Genomic DNA, 20,957 nt, shown 5'->3' on the forward strand with positions numbered 1-20,957 from the left:
GAAAAATGGCCAAAAAAAATACAGAAATAATTTTTGAACACATGTGTCCGGACTTACTTACATACCGGAAACGGTTCTAAAATTAGGCTGAAACTCTGGGTCACGTGTAAAAAGGCTTCCTCTTTGCTTTGCTGCAGGTACACTTTGATTGATAGGGTGCAAATACTTACAATCTCAAACAATAAGATTATTGTATTTTGAATTTGATTAATATGAAAAGATATATATCTTACCTCGGTAAACGAATATGCTTTCGGGTTATCACTCTCGATATTATTACTCGGTAACGTTACACTGTATTCCCCCCCCCAACATTTTGCCATCTTTCACAAAGTGACGTGAAAGCGTAATTTCTGCTTTTCAGCTTATGTCATGGTGCAGCGTCCGTCTTCCGTCTGTCCGTCAACATTTCCTTTAAATCGCTACTAGTCATGCAGTTCTTCTTCTTTGGTTTGACACCATCCGTCAATAGTACAGTGAGGATTATTGGTGAGGTGATACGGCTCTGTGGCGTGTGGGTCTGGGAGGGGGTTATATACAGTGCATTTTTTTCTTTTCTGGTGCAGAAATAGATAAAAGTAGATAGGTTAAACACATGATAAAAATGAGGTGTTTATTTGTGGGTGGGGGCTTCAAGGGCTACTTTGTTTATGTTTGCCTTGAAGCCCTCCAGTGTAGTGTTTTGTACTGTTACCACAGGGAGGAGATTCCAGTGTGTGATATAGGAGGATGAGTCGTGATTGTAGACAGCATGTTTGTAGTGTTGGCCATTGGAGTGTGTATAACATATCTGAGACTGAAGAAGTGTTATGGTATCTGTTGTGTACATATAGTGCTGCTCTGCGTTGATTTTTTTTCTATTTGTTGTATTTGGCCAGTATTGTCACTATTGTGTGGGTCCCAGATAGAGGAGCAGTACTCTAGTTTGGGTCTGATAAGTGCTTTGTATGTGTGTTTTTTAGGTGTGGTGAATTGATTGTGAGGTTTCATTTTAGGAAATCTAGTGTTCTGTTTGCATTTGCGGTGATGTTGTTAATGTGTTTGTCCTATTAGAGATTGTTTTGTAATGCGAGGCCTAAGTATTTATTTGTTTGACATGTTCAAGTGAGTGGTTATGGAGAGTGTAGTTGTGGTGGATTTTGTTGCGTTTGGTGGTAGTGGAGATGACGTTGCACTTGTCGGGGTGGAATTGCATTAGCCAGTCATGTTCCCATTGTCCTGCTTTGTCATGGTCGTGTTGTAGTTTCAATGTGTCTTCTTGTTTATGTATGGTCTTGTAAATGATACTATCGTCTGCGAAGAGTCTAAGGGTGCTGTGTTTCATGTATTCATGTAGGTCGTTGATATATATAAAGTAAAGTATGCAGATATGTTAACCCTACCGATTCAGGCGGAAGTCTACCGCTTTTGAAGCTGATATTCCGCCTACGGCTTTACTATCCAAATATTCTGATTTCTGTAAAACATTTCTGAAATTTATGTACATTTTTTGTAGACGTTTGGTCTGCTATGGCGGCTTCAGTATGCATTATGCATACCAGACAGATTAGGGGGACTGGCTTGATAATTAAGTAAACAAAGGAGGTGTGAACACTCCCTGACCAACACCCACTGGTGTTAATTAGCAGCATGGGGCTAGTTCCACCTTGGCTTGGTTGTGTCACTTATTTCACATGTCTAAGTGCATCTAACGATGTGTATTATGTAGGCCTACCTAAGGAAGCAATCATCTGGCCTTTCAATAAATTTTGTGCCTAAAATTAGTTAGCATCATTTCAAAACCAAACACTTCTGATAATTGAAATGATTTACTCACGTTTTTAGGTCATCTGACCAAAGGTCAGGATGACCTATTGTCATCGTGTTTCGTCCGTCGTCGTGCGCCGTGCGTCGTCCGCCGTGCGTCGTGCGTAAAACTATTTATACAAAAGCATACTCCTCCTAAACCCTTGAGTGAATTACATCCATATTTGGTGTGAAACATCCTTGGGGAAGGACAATCCTATTTTATATAAATGAGATAGGTCCGACCCCTAGGGGCAGAGGGGCGGGGCCCCAAAAGTGCAAATTTTCTTAATTTAAAGCTTTTAAATCCTACTCCTCCTTCATCCTTGGATGGATTTCATCCATATTTGGTTTGAAACATCATTGGGGAAGGACAATCATATTTTATATAAATGAGCCTGGTTCGACACCTAGGGGCTGAGGGGTGGGGCCCCAAAAGTGCAAATTTTCTTAATTTAAGCTTTTAAATCCTACTCCTCCTTCATCCTTGGATGGATTTCATCCATATTTGGTGTGAAACATCATTGGGGAAGGACAATCATATTTTATATAAATGAGCCTGGTTCGACACCTAGGGGCTGAGGGGTGGGGCCCCAAAAGGGCAAATTTTCTTAATTTTAGCTTTAAAATCCTACTCCTTCCTCATCCTTGGATGGATTTCATCCATATTTGGTGTGAAACATCATTTGGGATGGGCAATCATATTTTATATAAATGAGCCTGGTCCGACCCCTAGGGGCTGAGGGGTGGGGCCCCAAAAGTGCAAATTTTCTTAATTTTAGCTTTAAAATCCTACTCCTCCTTCATCCTTCGATGGATTTCATCCATATTTGGTGTGAAACATCATTGGGGAAGGACAATCAAATTTTTTATAAATGAGCCTGGTCCTACCCCTAGGGGCTGAGGGATGGGGCCCCAAAAGGGCAAATTTTCTTAATTTTAGCTTTAAAATCCTACTCCTCCTTCATCCTTTGATGGATTTCATCCATATTTGGTGTGAAACATCATTGTGGATGGACAATCATATTTTATATAAATGAGCCTGGTCCGACCCCTAGGGCTGAGGGGTGGGGCCCCAAAAGGGCAAATTTTCTTAATTTTAGCTGGCCCAATTCCTGTTTTCAGGTTTCGGTCTCCGATCTCAATGATTTTATAGGGGTTTTAATTGATGCCGAACAACATACAACATTTTTGTATACCAAGATTTTTGGTATTCCAAGATGGCCGCTGGCCCACTTCCTGTTTTAAGGTTTCAGTCTCCGATCTCAATGAAAATTGGTCTATAGGGGTTTTAATTGATGCCGAACAACATGAAAACATTTTCGTTAAGATTTTGGTATTCCCAGATGGCCACTGGCCCACTTCCTGTTTTCAGGTTTCAGTCTCCGATCTCAATGAAAATTGGTCTATAGGGGTTTTAATTGATTCAGAAGGGGGAACTTTAGGTGAGGACAATCATATTTTATAAAGGACCGAGCTAAGACCCATGGGGATAGTACGGCGGAGGTCGAAAATGGGAGCTTTGCTGAAATTTGGCTTTAAAATCTGACGACTCCTCATATAAATCCTTGAATGGGTTTCAACCATATATGGATGAAGGGCTACCAAGTTTGTTCAACAAATGATATTTACCTATTTCAGAAACTTACATATTCAACTAAGGACTTCTTTGTATTGTTTATATTAATCGTTAACCAATATTTTATACTGGGACTTTGTTGTTTTGTGCCATGAGTCAGATGACCGTTAAGGCCCATGGGCCTCTTGTTTCATCTTCTAAATGTAATGTAAGCCTTAATTAACATTAAAAAAAAGCAAAATGAGCCACCAACGCCTATGGTTATAATCAAAGTTAAAACCAAATTTGTTAACAAAATATGTTTTTGTAATTATTTTGCATATTATTGATATTTATATATCTCTGACCGCCGCGAAAAAATGCTGCGTGCAATGCTACCGCTTTTGAGTAAAAAATCTACCTCTTTTTGGTCTCCAAAGGTTAACATGTATGAGTATGGGGCCCAGACAGGTTCCTTGAGGGACTCCAGATGTTACTGGTATTTTGTATGAGTGTTTGCCCTCAAGTATTAGTGTCTGGGTGCGGTGTGAAAGAAAATTTATAATCCATGCATGTGTGTTACCTGTGATGCCATAGTATTTGAGTTTGTACTAGAGGCGTTTGTGTGGTACTTTGTCAAAGGCTTTTGCAAAGTCCTTGATTAATATTATGATGCCTGTCTGCGTGTTGTCGTTGTGGTTTTGTGTAAGGCCATGTATGAATGTGGCCAGTTGGGTTTCGCACGATCTGGAAGGTCTAAAACCGTGTTGTTTATCGTATAGTATGTTGTTGTTTTTCAGATGTGGCACTGGTGATGATGTGTTCCATTAATTTGCATGTGATGCATGTGAGTGATATAGGTCTGTGGTATGTGGGATTGTATTTGTCGCCTTTTTTGTAAATTGGATTGACATTTGCATGTTTCCAGTCGTGGGGAAGTGTTCCTGTGGTGAGTGAGTATGTTAATATTTTTGTAAGGATAGGAGCTGTGATGTCTTTGAGTTCTTTTAATATCCTGCCATGAATGTTGTCGGGGCCAGTTGCTTTATGCGGGTTTATATTGTTCAGTAGTTCATGTATGCCCTGTTGTGTTATGTGGATGTCTGGCATAATTGGGTGTGGTGAAGGTCCTTTGTCAGGTATGGTTGTATTCTGTTCTTGTGTGAAAGCAGACTGAAATTGTTGGTTTAGGATGTTGGCTTTGTCAGTTGTGTCCATCAACAGCTGTCCGTCTTTCCATAAGGCTGTGATGTCAGAGTTCTCTTTCTTAGTTGTTTTTATGTTCGAAAAAAGTTTTTTGGGATTGTATTTTTTGTTAGGGTGTGAGGATCGAGGTTCGTCTATTGGTATGTCTGTTATCATTTTTTCTAAGTAGTTGAGGTATGCATTTCTGGTTTGTTTTTGTTGTTCTGATTTTGTTGCATTATATTTATGTTTGATTTCTGGTTTGGATTTATATTGTTTGTGTAAGCGTTTGGATTGGTTTAAGAGTTGGCGGATGGGGCTGGTTATCCAAGGGAGTTTGGATTTGTGTGATGTGCTTGGTGGGTATGCTTTTGTCTATGGATTTGTTAAGTGTTGTTTTGAAAGAGTGCCAGATCTCCTCTATGTTGTCGTTAGATAGTTCGTCCAGTTGTGTATTTAATTGTTCAAAGTCAGTTTTTATGTTGTACCAGTTGGCTTTATTGTAGATGGTCTTCTGATCTTTTTTAGTCTGACGTCAATTTCGGTATAAACTATGTCGTGGTCAGATTTTCCTAGTGGTGGTTATATTTCTTGTTTGTTGATGATGAATGGCCTATTCTGCATGAATTGTAACCAAATTTGGCCACAAACATCCTTGGGGGAATTGAATTGAAGAGTTTTACGTGCCGCAACGTAATTGTTTCTGGGCACATTCTTGGGGGAAGGGGAACAGAACTTGTATAAATTTTGGCTCTGACCCCCCGGGGGCAGGAGTGGCAGGGCCCAATTGGGGAAATATAGGTAAATCCTATAAATCGCTACTTGTTCTAGAGTTCTGCATGGATTTTAACCAAATTTGGTCACAAACATCCTTGGGAGAAGGGGAACAAAACTTATATAAATTTTGGGCCTCTTGTTTCATTGATGGAAGTTAAGGGGATAGAAGGCTAGGGTTTAAAGTCATTATTTAAAAGTACTGTGTATGATATGCATTAATTTATATTGAAATGACCCTTTGAAGTTTAAGCGGAGATCTGATGTCAAATTAAATGGTGATTGCCAGGCCCAACCTATCACGATCGTCCTATGTCAAATCTATATCTGTACTGTAGAGTAGCTATGGTCTGTACTTATTCAGTGAGGTAGTACTATTACAACTATATCTAGATTTATTTTGTAAAACCGTTTTCTTGTTTTTACCTTGACCTTTACGTGTATAGTTGTATATACAGAATATTTTATTATATATTATTTATTTCATTGTTTTATTTAGATTATTATTATTAAAATGGCTGAAACAACAGAAACCATGGACACAAGTGAGGATATTGGCCAAGACATTGATGCAACAATAAATGAACTGTCTGAATTGGTAAAGGATGATGCTGTGGTAGGAGATAAAGAATCAAAAGACGATGAAAACATGGATGATTCCACAGAGAAAAAAGATGACGAAGAAGATGCCAAAGCAGAGGAAGAGGAACCATCAGAAGAAACCAGTGGCGGGAAAAAGAAAAAGAAAAAAACAGTTATTGATAAAACAGAAAGACCACCTTTAGTTAGAGGTAGTCCCAATCATCACATATATATATATATTGATAGTCATCTATATCTGGGAACCAATGTAACAAAGCTATGTTAAGATACATAGAAACCCTAATTTTTAGCTGTCAAAAAGAAACTACCTTTATTTTAAATATTGGTCTTTTGACTCTGTCACAGAGTTGGTGGCCTACATTATCAGCTGATATTTCACTTGTTTATTAGTGTATACCACATTGGTGATCATGTAAAACATAAAGTAGTCTATTTAAACTTATTGAAGATATTTCATGTGGTAATTCAAAATAGAAAGAATTGGAATTGCAAAGATTATATATTTGGTATCAAGGGTCACTAAAATGCTTGGTGCAGACATTCTACCAAAAATGATGATTTTGATAACAATCATTTCTGGATGATTTTGAGCCAATATTTTAAGAGAAGAAACAAATTTAGATAAGTAATCATTTTACAGTTAAGGGTGACTTTCATATCAAACAGACATAATTCTTGTTTTGATTCCTTTTGGCAATCAGGTTAATTGTTGATCATACTTGTAGTCCATGCTTGCTGTGGTATTATTGTGTCAAAATTATTTGATAGATTTGGTTTTTTGTGGAACTGTTGTAGCTACCAATTTTCTGAAAAAGTGCCTTTGTCTTTTTAGCTATTCATGGTGATGTGATCATTGATAAGTTTAGAATGAGAGATGCCAAGATGAAGGACTTCTTGACTATCTTGAATAAAGCTGATAGCTTTGTCTTCGAATACAACACTGAAAACACACACAGCTCTCAAACTGACGATGACAAGCAACTTAGGTTTGGGTATGTATTTGTTGTTACTAGTTCGTTTAGAGTAGAAGCTAACCTAGCTACAAATGCCTATTAGATGTAAAGCAACCATTATGTATTGATGATGCAGATGCTCAGATATATGAGCAATGTAGCATGTCACAGACATTGCCATAGGTCCAATATGTTTAGGACGATTAGAACAGAAATATATGTTTTCTTTACTACTTTTAAATCAACATATATTGTCGTGCTACATTTATAGTAATTTCCTACACATTGGTGATAACTCATATTTGTGTTATGATTTACAGAAAATTAAAATTGACGTATAGTGCTAAAAAAGACTTCAAGGCCATATCAATTATCAACATTCTGGCTGACCTGGTTGACTTTAATCCAGAAATTGAAATTACTGCACCAGAGTCAATAAGGACTGAGTTGGGTAAGTGAATCTAAATATTAAAGTTATTGTTAGAGTTTTAGTAGAATCTTATGTAATTTAGTGTACTTTAAAGTGCCAATTTTGCTATACCATGCCTTGACAGAGAATGTCCAACAAATAAAAAGGTCATATTGTTGTGACGTAACCCAATAATTTGCCATTTAATTTGTATATTCTTTCTATTATGATAAAGGAGCCAATCCTCTCAAAAAACGATTTGTTATGATTGTCTATTCCACTGATTTTAATTACATTGAGCATATTACATATCCAATACAGAATTCAAACAACTTGGTATCTTGTACAATAAAACTTTAACATATTTTGAAAGTATAATGTTTTTCTTTCCTTTTAACAGATGCTGAACTTTATGGAGCAAGAAGATCCTTGATGAGTATGTACTATTTAGTATACATTGTTTGTATTACATACAGTGTCACTCCAGATCTCTAACTTTTCAGTTACGACACAATGTTTACATGTTTGCACAAAACCCATAACAAAGTTTCATCATGCATTATAGAAAAGTAATCTCCCATAAAAATCAAATGAAAAAAAGCAAAACAAAAAAAGAATGAAAGAAAAAACAAAGAAAAAAAATACCATATCATTGTTTCATGCGTTTCTGAAAGAAATCAAATTATTTTCTATGTTTATTTTTGAAAAAAAATTCTCTTGATTAAAAATAAAATGAACTTTGTTGCAATCACTAACTTTTGAAGCCAAGAAATCAAATGCCTGATGAAAATAGAAACATGTTTTTAACAAAATATCAAACATGCAAAAAAAAACCTCAACACAACACTAAAAAGTAAATAGTCTACACAGGAACAAAACTTTCCACTCTGATATATCTACATGGTAGACATTAGGTATTAAATGTTGGAGTAAACTGACAACAGTTGAATTGGCCACAGAAGAGGAGGACAGGAGGAGGATGAGCTCGCATAAACTTTTATTAGGGGCTAGGATCTGCCGTATCTAAAAATTACAGTCATTGACCTGAAAAATGACTTGAGGTTAGCCTCCTGTCACACCTTCTAGAGGACTTTGGTCAGCCTCTATGGATACACTGAAATGGAACTTTGAACTGTGCAGTGCGTTTGGTCTGCCAAACGTAAAGCTGGTCGTTTCTCGCACAACTTAAATGTGTCAGCGAATACCCAACAGTCTTCCTGCTGGTGATGTCAATTTCCAGTATTATGGCAAATGCTTTTGGTATTTGCGCATTTACTGACAGGTAGCATTGAGAATGTGTTCATATGTTGTTCACATTCTAAAGTCATTGTTGTATATTATCTAATGTTCATTGTGGACTTAAGTCATTTAAATACTATGTTTAATGAGAAGTACAGATTGATGATCTGTATCTACATATATATCAGCATTGCTTTCTGTTGAGTTTGTGATCTAGTTACTGACATCCATTTCAGTGATGCTCATGATTCATCGATTTTATATTTGATAATCTAGCAATGCATGTAATAGCATATGAAAGCATTGAGCTTTAAATGTTGAATTGTCCATAGGCATACATGTGTATGCATTTGATTTCACTATGACCAGCAATTCATAGGCAAAACTGTGGACCACAGAGGTTTACATTTGCTTGTATAGATGATTGTGATGATCATCATATACATTGTACATGTATATTGATACATTCAAAATCTTAATGTGAAAGTTATTTGTTTGCAAATAACTTTATTTGTTTTGATCTTAAACTTCATGACATAAGAGGACAAAATCCTCGGATCTATATGTTGTTATAAACCTGGTATTGAGCCAGCAGATAAAAACATGTGACGTAACAAGACAACTGGTCATATTGTCGGGGCAACACCTCTCCAGCCACAGTAACCATGGTTACTCTGGTTAGAAGCACTATGTCTATATAGCTAGTTTGTTAATTTCAGGTCAGGCTAAAGATAAAACTTTGTATGTTAACGACATAACAAATGCAACAACAGAAGAATTCTTAAAGGCCTTAGTGCCTGATTGTTCCAAAGCTCATATTCCTGTAGACTCAGAGGGCAACAAACGTGGGTAAGTATCCCTCCAAACTTGGTGGACCGACTGTCTTGTAAAAACACTGTAACGTATGCAAAGAAAATTGTTTCATTTATGTTGATGGTTTCCTTCGAATTGAGTGTGTGTTTGTAAAATCAGTCTATCATCCTTAGGTACACTGTGATTTCTACATCATAATAAAAGCGGTTAAGAGAACCATACATGTTTTAATAAAAACTTTCAATGTCTGACATTGTTATAAGAATCTCATGTAAAAAATTTCCCAAATCTTTCTTAAAATCTTGCAGCATTGAATTATTATATTAAAACAGAAAAGTACAAGGTAAACAATTCATATCAAGCTTAAGTTAACTTATACTTATAATGTAGTAGTTCAAACAATTGTTTGTGGATGTAAAAATTATACAAAGTTGAATTGATATCCAGAAAACACTCTAAAATTTATTAATTATTTCATAGAAAAAATTAAATTCGTTGAAAAAGTTATTTGCAATTTATCATGGTAATTATTGAATTTATAAAGCTTTATAATTAAAAAAAAAAAAAACAGACAAAAAAAGCATTCAAAAGTATGTATATAATTCTTGCAATTATAAAACACAATGTTTAAATACATTTACAGCTGGGCTGTGCTGGAGTTTAGAAACGGCAAGGAGGCAGATGAGTGTATGAAGTCTGTCAAGGAAATTGAGATTGGATCGGATAACAAGGCAGTCATCAGTCGTGCTGAATCATCTGATCCAGCTGTTGTAGAAAAAGGTAAGAAAATTATCATCCATTGTGTCTTCACTTTGATAGAAAGTACAGTATAACTCCTAAAACTCCAACAGTAAGGGATCAGATCAGTAGTTCAAGGAATACAGGGTATTCAACTCATCCGACCGGTCGCCATGTTGGATTTTAGTAGTTGAAGTTTGTTACCGCTATTTCTCAGAAAATACTATTAAAAAGGGATCTGTCTCAAATTTCATCTGTAAGTTCCCCTAGGGCTTTAAATGTGCCTATTACATTTTTGGATTGATCGGTCGACAAGATAGCCAACCGGCCGCCATCTTTGATTTTGGAAGTTGAAGTTTGAAAAGCAGAGAAAAGATCCCTCTGAGATCATTCTTTGGTGGGAGCCAAGATCCCTCTGTTATGAAAGTGATTTTTGATGAAAATATAAAATTGAAAAAAAACATGTATTACATAAAATGAGCATTTGAAAAATTTTCCAAGGGCCAAACACCTATTCGACGAATACATGGTGTAATAGTATTCATTTGATGAAATTGGAATACGTTTCTGTTCAAGGAATAAGGGGTATTCAACGAATAGCTGTTCCAGCTATCCAGGGTTTTGTTACATGGAATATATAGGGACATGGTCTGGACCATGCGATCAGTTCGAGGAATGGGGGGTATTCGAGGAATGTGGATTTGAAGTAAAAAGGGTTATAATGTACATGTTAGTTGATAGATTGATATCCTGACCTAAATTTTCACCATCACCACACACATGTGAAAGTTTTTAATGCTGAAATAAAACAAATGCTGTGACCTATATCTTCAATTTTTCTTCTGTTTTATGAATTGAAATTCACAAGTGCATGATTTGCAGGAATATCTGCAAAAAATATCATTTCTATTTAAATATTTAAATAATTACGCCTATCAATGAAAACATCAATTTTCATCTTTGACCATTAGCCCAGTAAAAATTGAATGTTTTTTAATAGCATACACTGCATCTTCATTCAAAATATTTTGCATGAAATGGCTGAAAGGATATCCCTCCTTTTTCAGTTGACTATTTTAAATTTGTGAAAAATCTGTGTTTTGTTTAGCCAAAGAGACTCATAATAACAAGCCCCTTAAAAGGAAGAAGGTCGGCCAGACACCTTCTAAGGACAAAAAGAGACAATGGAACCAGGGTCCCGGAATGCAAGGGCCTCGTCCACTGATGCAGGGAAATACAAGAAGTCCAAAAGGGGGGAATAAACCTAGACCGAGTACAGCTGGGAACTATGGAAAGCAGGGATCGTATAGTGGTAACCAAGGTAACAGAAACCGAGGCTATGGCAACCAAGGATATGGAAGAAACAAGGGATATGGTAACCAGGGTTATGGAAACCAAGGTTACGGAAACCAGGGTTATGGAGACCAAGGTAAAGCATTTTGTGCCCGGTGTTTAAAAATGATCGCAAAAATTCACGAAAGTAAATCAAAGGCGAAAAAAATTTGGTTTACATTATTTTGTGAATTTCAAATAATCTCCACTTTATACTTATGTGTAGATCATCATGCAAAGTCTCCCAAACAAGAACTCTTTAATTTTCTAAGGTATGTTATTTCATAATATAGTAATTGAAAATTCATTGAACTTTTCAGATTGGGGTTACCAACAAGGATATGATGTGGTAAGTTTTGAATCCTCACTTAGCATTTTGCTATAGAAAATAAGCATTAAGATAGCTCCATACTTTTGGGAAAACCCATGTCATTTTTTTCTAACAGGTCTTATTTTCTTGCATTTTTCATGCAGATTTCAAAACTGTATCAAAAATGGCTGTTCTTGAACTACTTTTTGAAATATTTTTTTGTAATATCAGAATGAATTTAGTCTCAATACTGTTGATTATTCCCCGCTTTCTCCGAAACGGGGGATATTCATTTGGGTTTGTCCGTCTGTCTATCTCTCCATGTGTCTGTAACACTTCGTTTCCGTGCAATAACTGTAACAAATGTAAACCAATTTTCTTCAAACTTCGTGACAAGGTTGAATGCCTTAAAGGCTCGACCAAGTTCGATGCGGCTGTCTATGGACCTTATTTAGCGGAGTTATGGCCCTTTGAATTACTAAAAACGTAATTTTCTGCCATTTCCATGCAATAAGTGTAACAAATGTAAACCGATTTTCTTCAAACTTAGTAACAAGATTAAATGTCTTAAGGACTTGGCCAAGTTCCATTGAGACTTTCAACGGACCTTATTTAGTGGAGTTATGGCCCTTTGCTTAAATTTTGAAAAAAAATCAGTTTCTGCCACTGACATACAATAACTGTTATAAATATTTACCGATTTTCTTCAAACTTGGTAACAAGGTTGAATTCCTTAAGTGCCTGGCCAGATTCGATCAGCTGTTTCAGCGGATGTTATTTAGGTTAAACCTAACCTCAATAATGTTTACCTACAATATGTCCTGAAAGCGGGGGATGGAAACTCCACAAATTTGCTTGTTTGTCCTTAATTTCTAACGATAGAAAAATTTACAAAACTGTTGTATTTTTACAAATGCTAACTCATTTTTCGTTATTTCCGAGGAGCGTTTCTATACATAATTACATTATGTTGTGCCATATTATCGCCCCTAAAAAATCAATGAATAGGCAAAGAAGGAAATGAAAATCCATGTCAATTTTACAATATTTGTATATGATATGCCCAAGGTAATATATTTTTCAAATATATAAAAACATGGGGTCCTCGATCAAATTTTCACAATTTTGTAAGCTTGAAGTTTGTAACTCGCAACCCTACCCCCATTTCATCCAGGGCTAAGATGGGTCATTTTTTACTATTTTTTTTAAAATCATGCCACAAAAAACATTCCACATCAGTTCATATGTTTTTGTGATAACGTATCTATTTTATGTCAGTTTATTTTTATGATTTTCTCCAAATTTTGTGTTTTAAGGAAATCCGTAGGCTTTTTTTGTAGAATTCCAGTCCGGACGGGTCCCCTCTTATCATTTATAGTGACAACCGTTACATCCGGTGTTTGAAAATCCATTCCCAATTTCCAACAGGGACTGCAAAAACCTCATAGATAGCATCTAATTTTCACTTCACTGCTTTTATTTGATTTATTTAATGATTTTAAACATTCAATATTATATGAAGACAATTTTCACCTATTGAAAAAATATCTAAGTTGAATGTCGTAGCCTATCGGAAACCATTTTAGGATTCAAAACAACCTCCGCAGCTTCTGGTATAGCGTCATATGAATTGGCACGGTTTTGAAAAGTACCTTAAGTATTAAGCATTTGACATTTAAGTCTTTATCAAGAGCATACTAGGAGTGTGTCACTGAAGCATACTACATATATAAGTTATAAAGGCACTGTAAAATATAATTAACCACATGTGATAGGCCCATGCCAAGGTTACAGACGTCCTGATTAAGTAGTAAAATAAAAACTAAAATAATCAGTTAAAGGTATTTTACAATCTTAAGAATAGTAAATAATGAAACTATTTATTTTAAACTTTTAAAATTTCCATCGATATATATACAGTGCCATTTCCTTATATTCATAACTCTGGGCAAAAACAAGCTTAGACCTACTGGTATATTTGATAATAAGACACCTTCAGTTAAACTCACATCATTTATTTCTAGGGTAGAAGGGCTTATCGCCGATACAATACAGTATTTATCCATTTGGTGTTCACAATATTTTGATCAATATATTACAGATACATTTGTCAAATTTTGCTGAAATGCATGTTTTTATGCCATATCAGTAACTATGGAGAAGTTATCAGCTTATCATTTGTAAGTTAAAAATATGGTCTTGGCAGTCAGATGACCGATTGACCCTTTGAGGTTTTTATTGAAAATGTAACGCTGGAATACTTCATCTTCAATTGTTTCTGTGTACTAGACCTTTTTCCACATTGAAGTTTTATTTCCTTTTTCATTTCAATATGTGAAATATAAATGTATATAGTTTACAATGAAATTTACATGGTATAGAAATATAGGTATGCATCAGTATTTTTAGGTCATCTGACCCGAAGGGTCAGGATGACCTATAGTCATCATGCTTCGTCTGTCGTCGTGCGCCATCCGCCGTCCACCGTCCGCCGTGCGTCGTGCGCCGTCCGCCGTCCGTAAACTTTTCACATTTCAATCTTCTTCTCAAGTTTGACCAGAGGGATTGAGCTGAAACTTACATGAAATGATCCTGACATGGTCCCGACAAAGTGTTCTTATTTTTCGGGTCGATCCGAAATCCAAGATGGCCGCCACAGCCGCCATCTTGAAAACACATTTTGAACTTCTTCTCAAGTTCTACCGGTGCGATTTGGCTGAAACTTGCATGAAATGATCCTGACATGGTCCGGACAAAGTGTTGTTATTTTTCGGGTCGATCAAAAATCCAAGATGGCCGCCACAGCCGCCATCTTGAAAACACATTTTGAACTTCTTCTCAAGTTCTACCGATGCGATTTGACTGAAACTTGCATGAAATGATCCTGACATGGTACCGACAAAGTGTTGTTATTTTTCGGGTCGATCCGAAATCCAAGATGGCCGCCACAGCCACCATCTTGAAAACACATTTTGAACTTCTTCTCAAGTTCTACCAGTGCGATTTGGCTGAAACTTGCATGAAATCATCCTGACATGGTCCCGACAAAGTGTTCTTATTTTTCGGGTCGATCCAAAATCCAAGATGGCTGCCACAGCCGCCATCTTGAAAACACATTTTGAACTTCTCAAGTGCTACCAGTGCGATTTAGCTGAAACTTGCATGAAAGGAGCCTGACATGGTCCCAACAAAGTGTTGTTACACCTCTGGTTGATCCCCAATCGAAGATGGCAACCATGACACTATATCTAATTAATTTCCTATATGATTATTGCCAAGGTACTCAGATGACCGTTAAGGCCCATGGGCCTCTTGTTTTAAATCACAAAATACATATTAAGTTCAAAATTCCAATTATTATAATAATGTATATGTGCTATGTTAGATAAACTACCATATGTGTTTTTTAACGATGTAATTTCACCGCTACTGCATACAGATTAAATTAAGAAGTAATTTTGTTTTTTTCTGTTGCCTATTTCAGCAGGACAATTATAGGTAAGTGGCTACGTATACTTAAGTTGGTGGATTTTATGTTTCTATTTCTAAAGAGATCTTATATAGATGTTGTCATCCTAAAATTCTTACTTCAGTAGTGCAATTGTGATTTGATAGAAAAATGTATATGTAATTTTAAAAAAAGGGTAGATTCCCTGATCTTTAAGTATAGAATACAATTTTACATTTTGTTTTTAGGAAAGGGCATGAAACATTAGCTCTAGTTTTCTACTTTTTATGTGTGCAAATAGTTTGTATTTCATTATTATTCTGGTATATGTGTAAAAATTGATTCAAATGATAAACCCACCAATTTCTTTTATTTCTATATATACTTTTATACTCAGTATGCATATATGTTGTTTCAGAGGTGGCCATGGTGGTATGAATGATGATGATAACATGCTGGACTTCTTACAATGTGCTATCATGGAGATGAAAAACAAAAAGAGGTGAGAAACTCTATGACATGCTGCAGTCGATACATGTTTTCAACTGTATGCAGGTTTGAAAGAAGGTCATTGAATGATAAAAACAAAATCTGGGATCTATTGTTATCAACCCTTTTTATTAGGGATAATAACTAATCTTTATAAATATGTGTAGAATTGATCAGGACCTACCTTGATAGTGTGACAACAAAATCACAACCTGAGTGGTAATTCATGATTATCCAATACTCGGAGTAATTCATGAATACCGGTATCCAATACTCGGGGTAATTCATGAACATCCAATACTTGGTGTATTTCATGAATTTCCAATACTTAGGATAATAAATGAATATCCAACCCTCTGCAAGCCTTGGTTGATGTTCATGAAACACTCTTTGGGTTGTGATTTCCTTGTTTCACCCTCAAGTTAGAAAAAGATTCTGTTAATCTTTTAGGTAGATTTAATGTTGTTTAGCCTAATATTTGATAGTACATGTATATGTACCAGATGTATTGACTAAGAAGTCTTTCTTCACCTTACTAGTAGTGCTAATATGGGTGGAGACGGCTGGGGAGGAAGTGGCGGTGGATACAGCAGCTACAGCCAGTATGAAGGCTTTGAGGATACACCAAAGAGGAGACGAGATAACTGGAATACTCCTGCAGGGGGAAACTGGGGATCTGGTGCTAGAAGTAAGTACTTACATTGAATAGTCTGGCAATGACAACTGGTCTTAATGCGTTCATTGGCCTTCAAAAAGTCCTTACATATCAAAACAAGTCAAATTCTGCTTATGTTTTGACCATTGAAATTATGGTAAAGCCCCGTGTAAATTTAGCACAGCTTTAAAATTAAGTGCTGAAATCAAGGCTGCGTGGGAATGTCAACACAGATATAGCCAGCAGGGAGGACGTTTTACGCTTCCTATAATATGAATTAATTTCTTTGCATGCAGAGCAATTTTGATGGGAAATTTTTATTTTCTATTTCATAAGAAATTATACTGGATAATTTTTTGTAAACGACTTAAGCCGTTTGGAACATTCTATTGTGTTACAAAGATGTTACTCATGTGACACTCTATTGACTTAGAAATATGTGTCAATAATCCATTCAGATTTTGGGTGTTTATTTCCTGAAATTGTTGTTATTTTCTCAAGTATCGGTATAAACTTACTGTAATTGTATAAACTTACTGCATCCTTAGAAAAGAATGTTTTGTTATTATCCCCGCCCAATGAAGTTGGCGGGGGATATACAAATGGGTTCCGTCCGTCCGTCTGTCCGTCCGTACGAATGGTTTCCGGAGCATAACTCTAAAACCAGTAGAGATATTTCCACGAAACTTCATACACACATTGGTCTTATGGTCTAGTGGTGCCTTTTGCTATTGTAAGGTTTTCACTTTTTGGACTTTTTTCTGTAACCATGGAAACATTGCTGAAAATGGCAGATTTTTGTGTAAGAATCGTTTCCGGAGCACAACTCTAAAACCAGCAGAGCTATTTCCATGAAACTTCATAGACACATTTTTCTTATGGTGTAGTAGTGCCTTTTGCTATTTTTAGGTTTTCATTTTTTGCTCTTTTTCCGTAACCATGGAAACATTGCTGAAAATATATTTTTGTACCAGGTTCGTTTCCGCAGCATAACTGGAAAACCGGTTGAGATATATGCACAGAGCTCCATAGGCACATTAGTCTTATGGTCTAGTAGTGCTTTTTGCTATTTTAAGGTTTTCACTCTTTGTACTTTTTTCTGTAACCATGGAAACATTGCTGAAAATGGCAGATTTTTGTGTAGGAATCGTTTCCGGAGCACAACTCTAAAACCAGCAGAGATATTTCCATGAAACTTCATAGGCACATTGTTCTTATGGTCTAGTAGTACCTTTTGCTATTTTTAGGTTTTCATTTTTTGCACTTTTTCCGTTACCATGGAAACATTGCTGAAAATATCATGGTAAATGTTACTTTGCAAAACTCCACCCATCTTTGTGTATATAGTCTAATATAAATGTCAAGGCTGTACACCTGATTCAACAATTGCAGCCCCGCTCAACTTGAATTATACTCCCTCTTTCTTTAGCTCAACTTCTTTTTTCCTGTTTTTTTTTCCATACACATAAGTCTCCACAATCAAACTTACTTCAGCTTTGATATCTCCATTGGCGGGGGATCTGAATGACTATGTCCTTGTTGTTTTCTCCTTTACAGATAACCAAGGAAACCGAGGTCAGCAACAAGGACTTGGAGTGTGGTCACAAGCAGGAAATCAGCAGGGAAATTCAGGACGTAATTCTGGCAAAAACTACGGTGGTGCTTACGGAGGTAAGGCAGACAGTATCCTTGGTCCCAGGTGTTAGGCAAAAAACTATCATGGAAAAAATTTGGCGATCACCTCATTGATATTATTTTGTGGTGAGGAAAGTTCACGCATTTACCAATTTCTAAGAGTTAAATTGTATGCAGGTTATCTCTAAAAATATCATTTTTCTCTATTATTCACGAGAGCATTGAGGTTAGCGGAATTTAAGTTGAATGTGAATACAGCGAAACTCTATTCTCTGCAGATAAAATCAACTCTACAATATTGTAAATTTTAATCTGAAGTTAAGGAAAATAAATTATATGTAATGGTATTAATGGAATCATGACTAATAGAATCTTACATGGGTCTGTGAAGTGGACAGGGATATCTCAACCCACATGAAAGATTTTGGCCGTCAACCCTCGGCAAGCCTCGGATAGACCTGCCACGTGATATCTTTCACATGGGTTGAGATATCCCTGTGCACTTCACAGACCCATGTAAGATTCTTTTTCTCCCATACTTAGTAGAAAAAAACGATGAAATTCCACTTAATTTCCAGCTTTTTCATCGCGCCATTATCGCAGGAATGTCGTTATGCGTCAAAATTGATTACGTAATCTACAATGCGCGCAGCAGTTACGCCGCATGTATTGATGATGTCACGTTATTGTCTAGCGCGTGTGTGAGCTGTCTTACGCCGCATGTATTGATGATGTCACGTTATTGTCTAGCGCGTGTGTGAGCTGTCTTACACCCCACCCCACCCCCCCCACCCCCTGTGTAAGATAGAGTTATCTTTTCCCTAACAACCACAAGATATTCCTGTGAAGTATGGGAGAAATAAGATATTATTGATATAGGAGAGTGCATTTTAAATGTATTGTGTGTGAAGAGAAACTTGTAGAGAGGTTATTGTAAACATTCTGAGTTATGTAAGAAAAATTTATTGTGTGAAACTATTAAAGGGAAATACAGTCTTTGCAGTCATGTTCGTGGAAACTGTAGACTGCAACAATTCTGTAGATAGTCAATATATATAGTTTGAGGCTTATCTCTAACTTAAAACATAGCAAGTCTTCGTGCTTATAAAGTACATTTTCATTTTTAATATAAGCCAGTTTTTTTTGCCTTTGTCTATGAGCTCAGGTAACTCTACCAATGTGCATTCAACCATGACAAATCCAATATAGACAATGGCATCATAGAATTACCTTTGCTTGGTTATATGTGACGAATACCATTCATGAACGGAATACATGAAGCATGCTTTTGGGTTGGATAACTATCTGTAAATTCATTTTCACCATGTCCGCCAAAAGTGATGGCTGGATATTACTTTCTCAATTTAAGCGATATATTAAGGCGGTTTTAGTGACTTTTATTGCTAAAAGGACATTTTTTTCCAATGTGGTAAAGACATATGAAAGTAGACATGCAATTTAGGCGTTTGTTTGAAAGCGTCTTGCTGAAATGATCGCATATAACAGTGATTTTCAGCCAGTTCAAAACAGTCAGTGCCCCCAGAACTTTCATTGAATTCAGAGAATTCAAAAATTTTGACTTCTCTAGAGATAATTTTGGATTTATTTATACCATGTGCAATTTCATTCAACAAGCCAATGGGATTTAGGTGAAATTCTGAAATGTTGTTGAAACAACACCAAAATAAGTGTAAAACTACAGTGTAGATGATTTGGAAATTTAAAATCAAAAGTGGTGTACAAAAACAACAAGGTTTCAGAAAGCAGAAATTAGAATTAATGCTGTAGATGAGTTCATAATAAGGAGGAAAACTCTATCTGATATTCTGTGGATGTGTTTAATTCTGCATCAATAGATGATTGAATTCTCTTCATATTCATTGTGTGGGATTTTTTCGTCATTTGGATTAAAAAATAATGGAATATTCTGGCAGGTTGTGTGTTGTGTGTTAACATAATTATGGGATTATGCCAGGAGACAAGCCAGGAGACATATACTCACCCGTATTGTGTAACTCTCCCATATACTACCTTTTACTGTCTTATAAGTACCTGTCTTATATAAGAGTCACATATAAGACAGTAAAAGGTAACATATAGGACAGTTACAGGTAATTGTCTGATAATCCGGGTGTTAAAGTACAGAAACAACAGTAGATGACATCACTACTCTGTTTTAAGTTCTATGTGTAACTTACGCATGTTTTATTTTGTTATAGGTCAATATAACAACTATGGTGGACGATATTAAAGCCATGTCAAATTCCACAAGGATGGATAACTACCAACTGTTCTAGAATCTACAGAGTTTTTTTATTGTGAAACATTGTCTGTCACTCAGCCGGATTATTGGAATCATCAGTGTTGTCATGTGACTTTTAAATAGCATACCTGCTTTGCAACCTCACTTTAGAAATTTTCCTGTGGCATCTTTTCATTCTCATAGTGTAAATGTTAATCTTTATCATCACATATTGTGGTCATTTAATGTTGTAAGATGTGGGTTTTTTTTAATCAGATTTTGTTGTGTCCTTGCCATCGTTAAATCAGATCATGAATAAAATTCAATGTGTACAAGATTACAGACGTCTAACTCATCTATTATACAGTTCTCAGCAAGATAACAGTGTGACGCAATATTAGTCACCTTTTACACAACCGTTTGCCTCCAGTCCACCATGAAAATAATATCACTGATATGTTAGGTTCTCTAGTGAGCCTTCACCGATTCTCAGTAATACTGTTGACTTTATAATATAAGAATGTGTAGATGACCACTTACCTTTCACTGATAATGTAAGGATCACCACTGACCATGGACTGATAATGTAAGGATCACCACTGACCTTTCACTGATAATGTAAGGATCACCACTGACCTTTCACTGATAATGTAAGGATCACCACTGACCATGGACTGATAATGTAAGGATCACCACTGACCTTGGACTGATAATGTAAGGATCACCACTGACCTTTCACTGATAATGTAAGGATCACCACTGACTATGGACTGATAATGTAAGGATCAC

At 36.1% G+C, this 20,957-nt stretch overlaps 1 protein-coding gene across 2 annotated transcripts; it reads left to right on the plus strand.

Moving 5' to 3' along the window:
- Positions 1 to 56: 56 nt before the first annotated feature.
- On the plus strand, positions 57 to 20,505 carry LOC138322904 (nucleolin-like). 2 transcript variants are annotated; one of them, XM_069267120.1, is made up of 14 exons: positions 57 to 137; positions 5,802 to 6,093; positions 6,738 to 6,897; positions 7,179 to 7,309; positions 7,668 to 7,703; positions 9,226 to 9,355; positions 9,963 to 10,099; positions 11,166 to 11,486; positions 11,710 to 11,738; positions 15,184 to 15,197; positions 15,566 to 15,649; positions 16,176 to 16,324; positions 17,849 to 17,962; positions 20,146 to 20,505. In XM_069267120.1, the coding sequence occupies exons 2-14, from the start codon at positions 5,817 to 5,819 to the stop codon at positions 20,175 to 20,177; spliced, it is 1,614 nt and encodes a 537-aa protein (XP_069123221.1). In that variant the 5' UTR covers positions 57 to 137; positions 5,802 to 5,816; the 3' UTR covers positions 20,178 to 20,505. The 2 variants fall into 2 exon arrangements, with proteins under 2 accessions (XP_069123221.1, XP_069123222.1); XM_069267121.1 differs by having other exon boundaries at positions 16,179 to 16,324.
- The last annotated feature ends 452 nt before the right edge of the window (positions 20,506 to 20,957 follow it).

Source organism: Argopecten irradians, chromosome 5 (genome assembly GCF_041381155.1).
Source record: "Argopecten irradians isolate NY chromosome 5, Ai_NY, whole genome shotgun sequence".
Lineage (NCBI taxonomy): Eukaryota > Metazoa > Mollusca > Bivalvia > Pectinida > Pectinidae > Argopecten > Argopecten irradians.

Coding starts and splice junctions, on each gene's coding strand:
- LOC138322904 (XM_069267120.1), top strand. CDS start 5,817: ATGGCTGAAACAACAGAAACCATGGACACAAGTGAGGATATTGGCCAA. Junction 6,898..7,178: donor GACAAGCAACTTAGGTTTGG/GTATGTATTTGT, acceptor TATGATTTACAG/AAAATTAAAATTGACGTATA. Junction 7,704..9,225: donor AGCAAGAAGATCCTTGATGA/GTATGTACTATT, acceptor TGTTAATTTCAG/GTCAGGCTAAAGATAAAACT.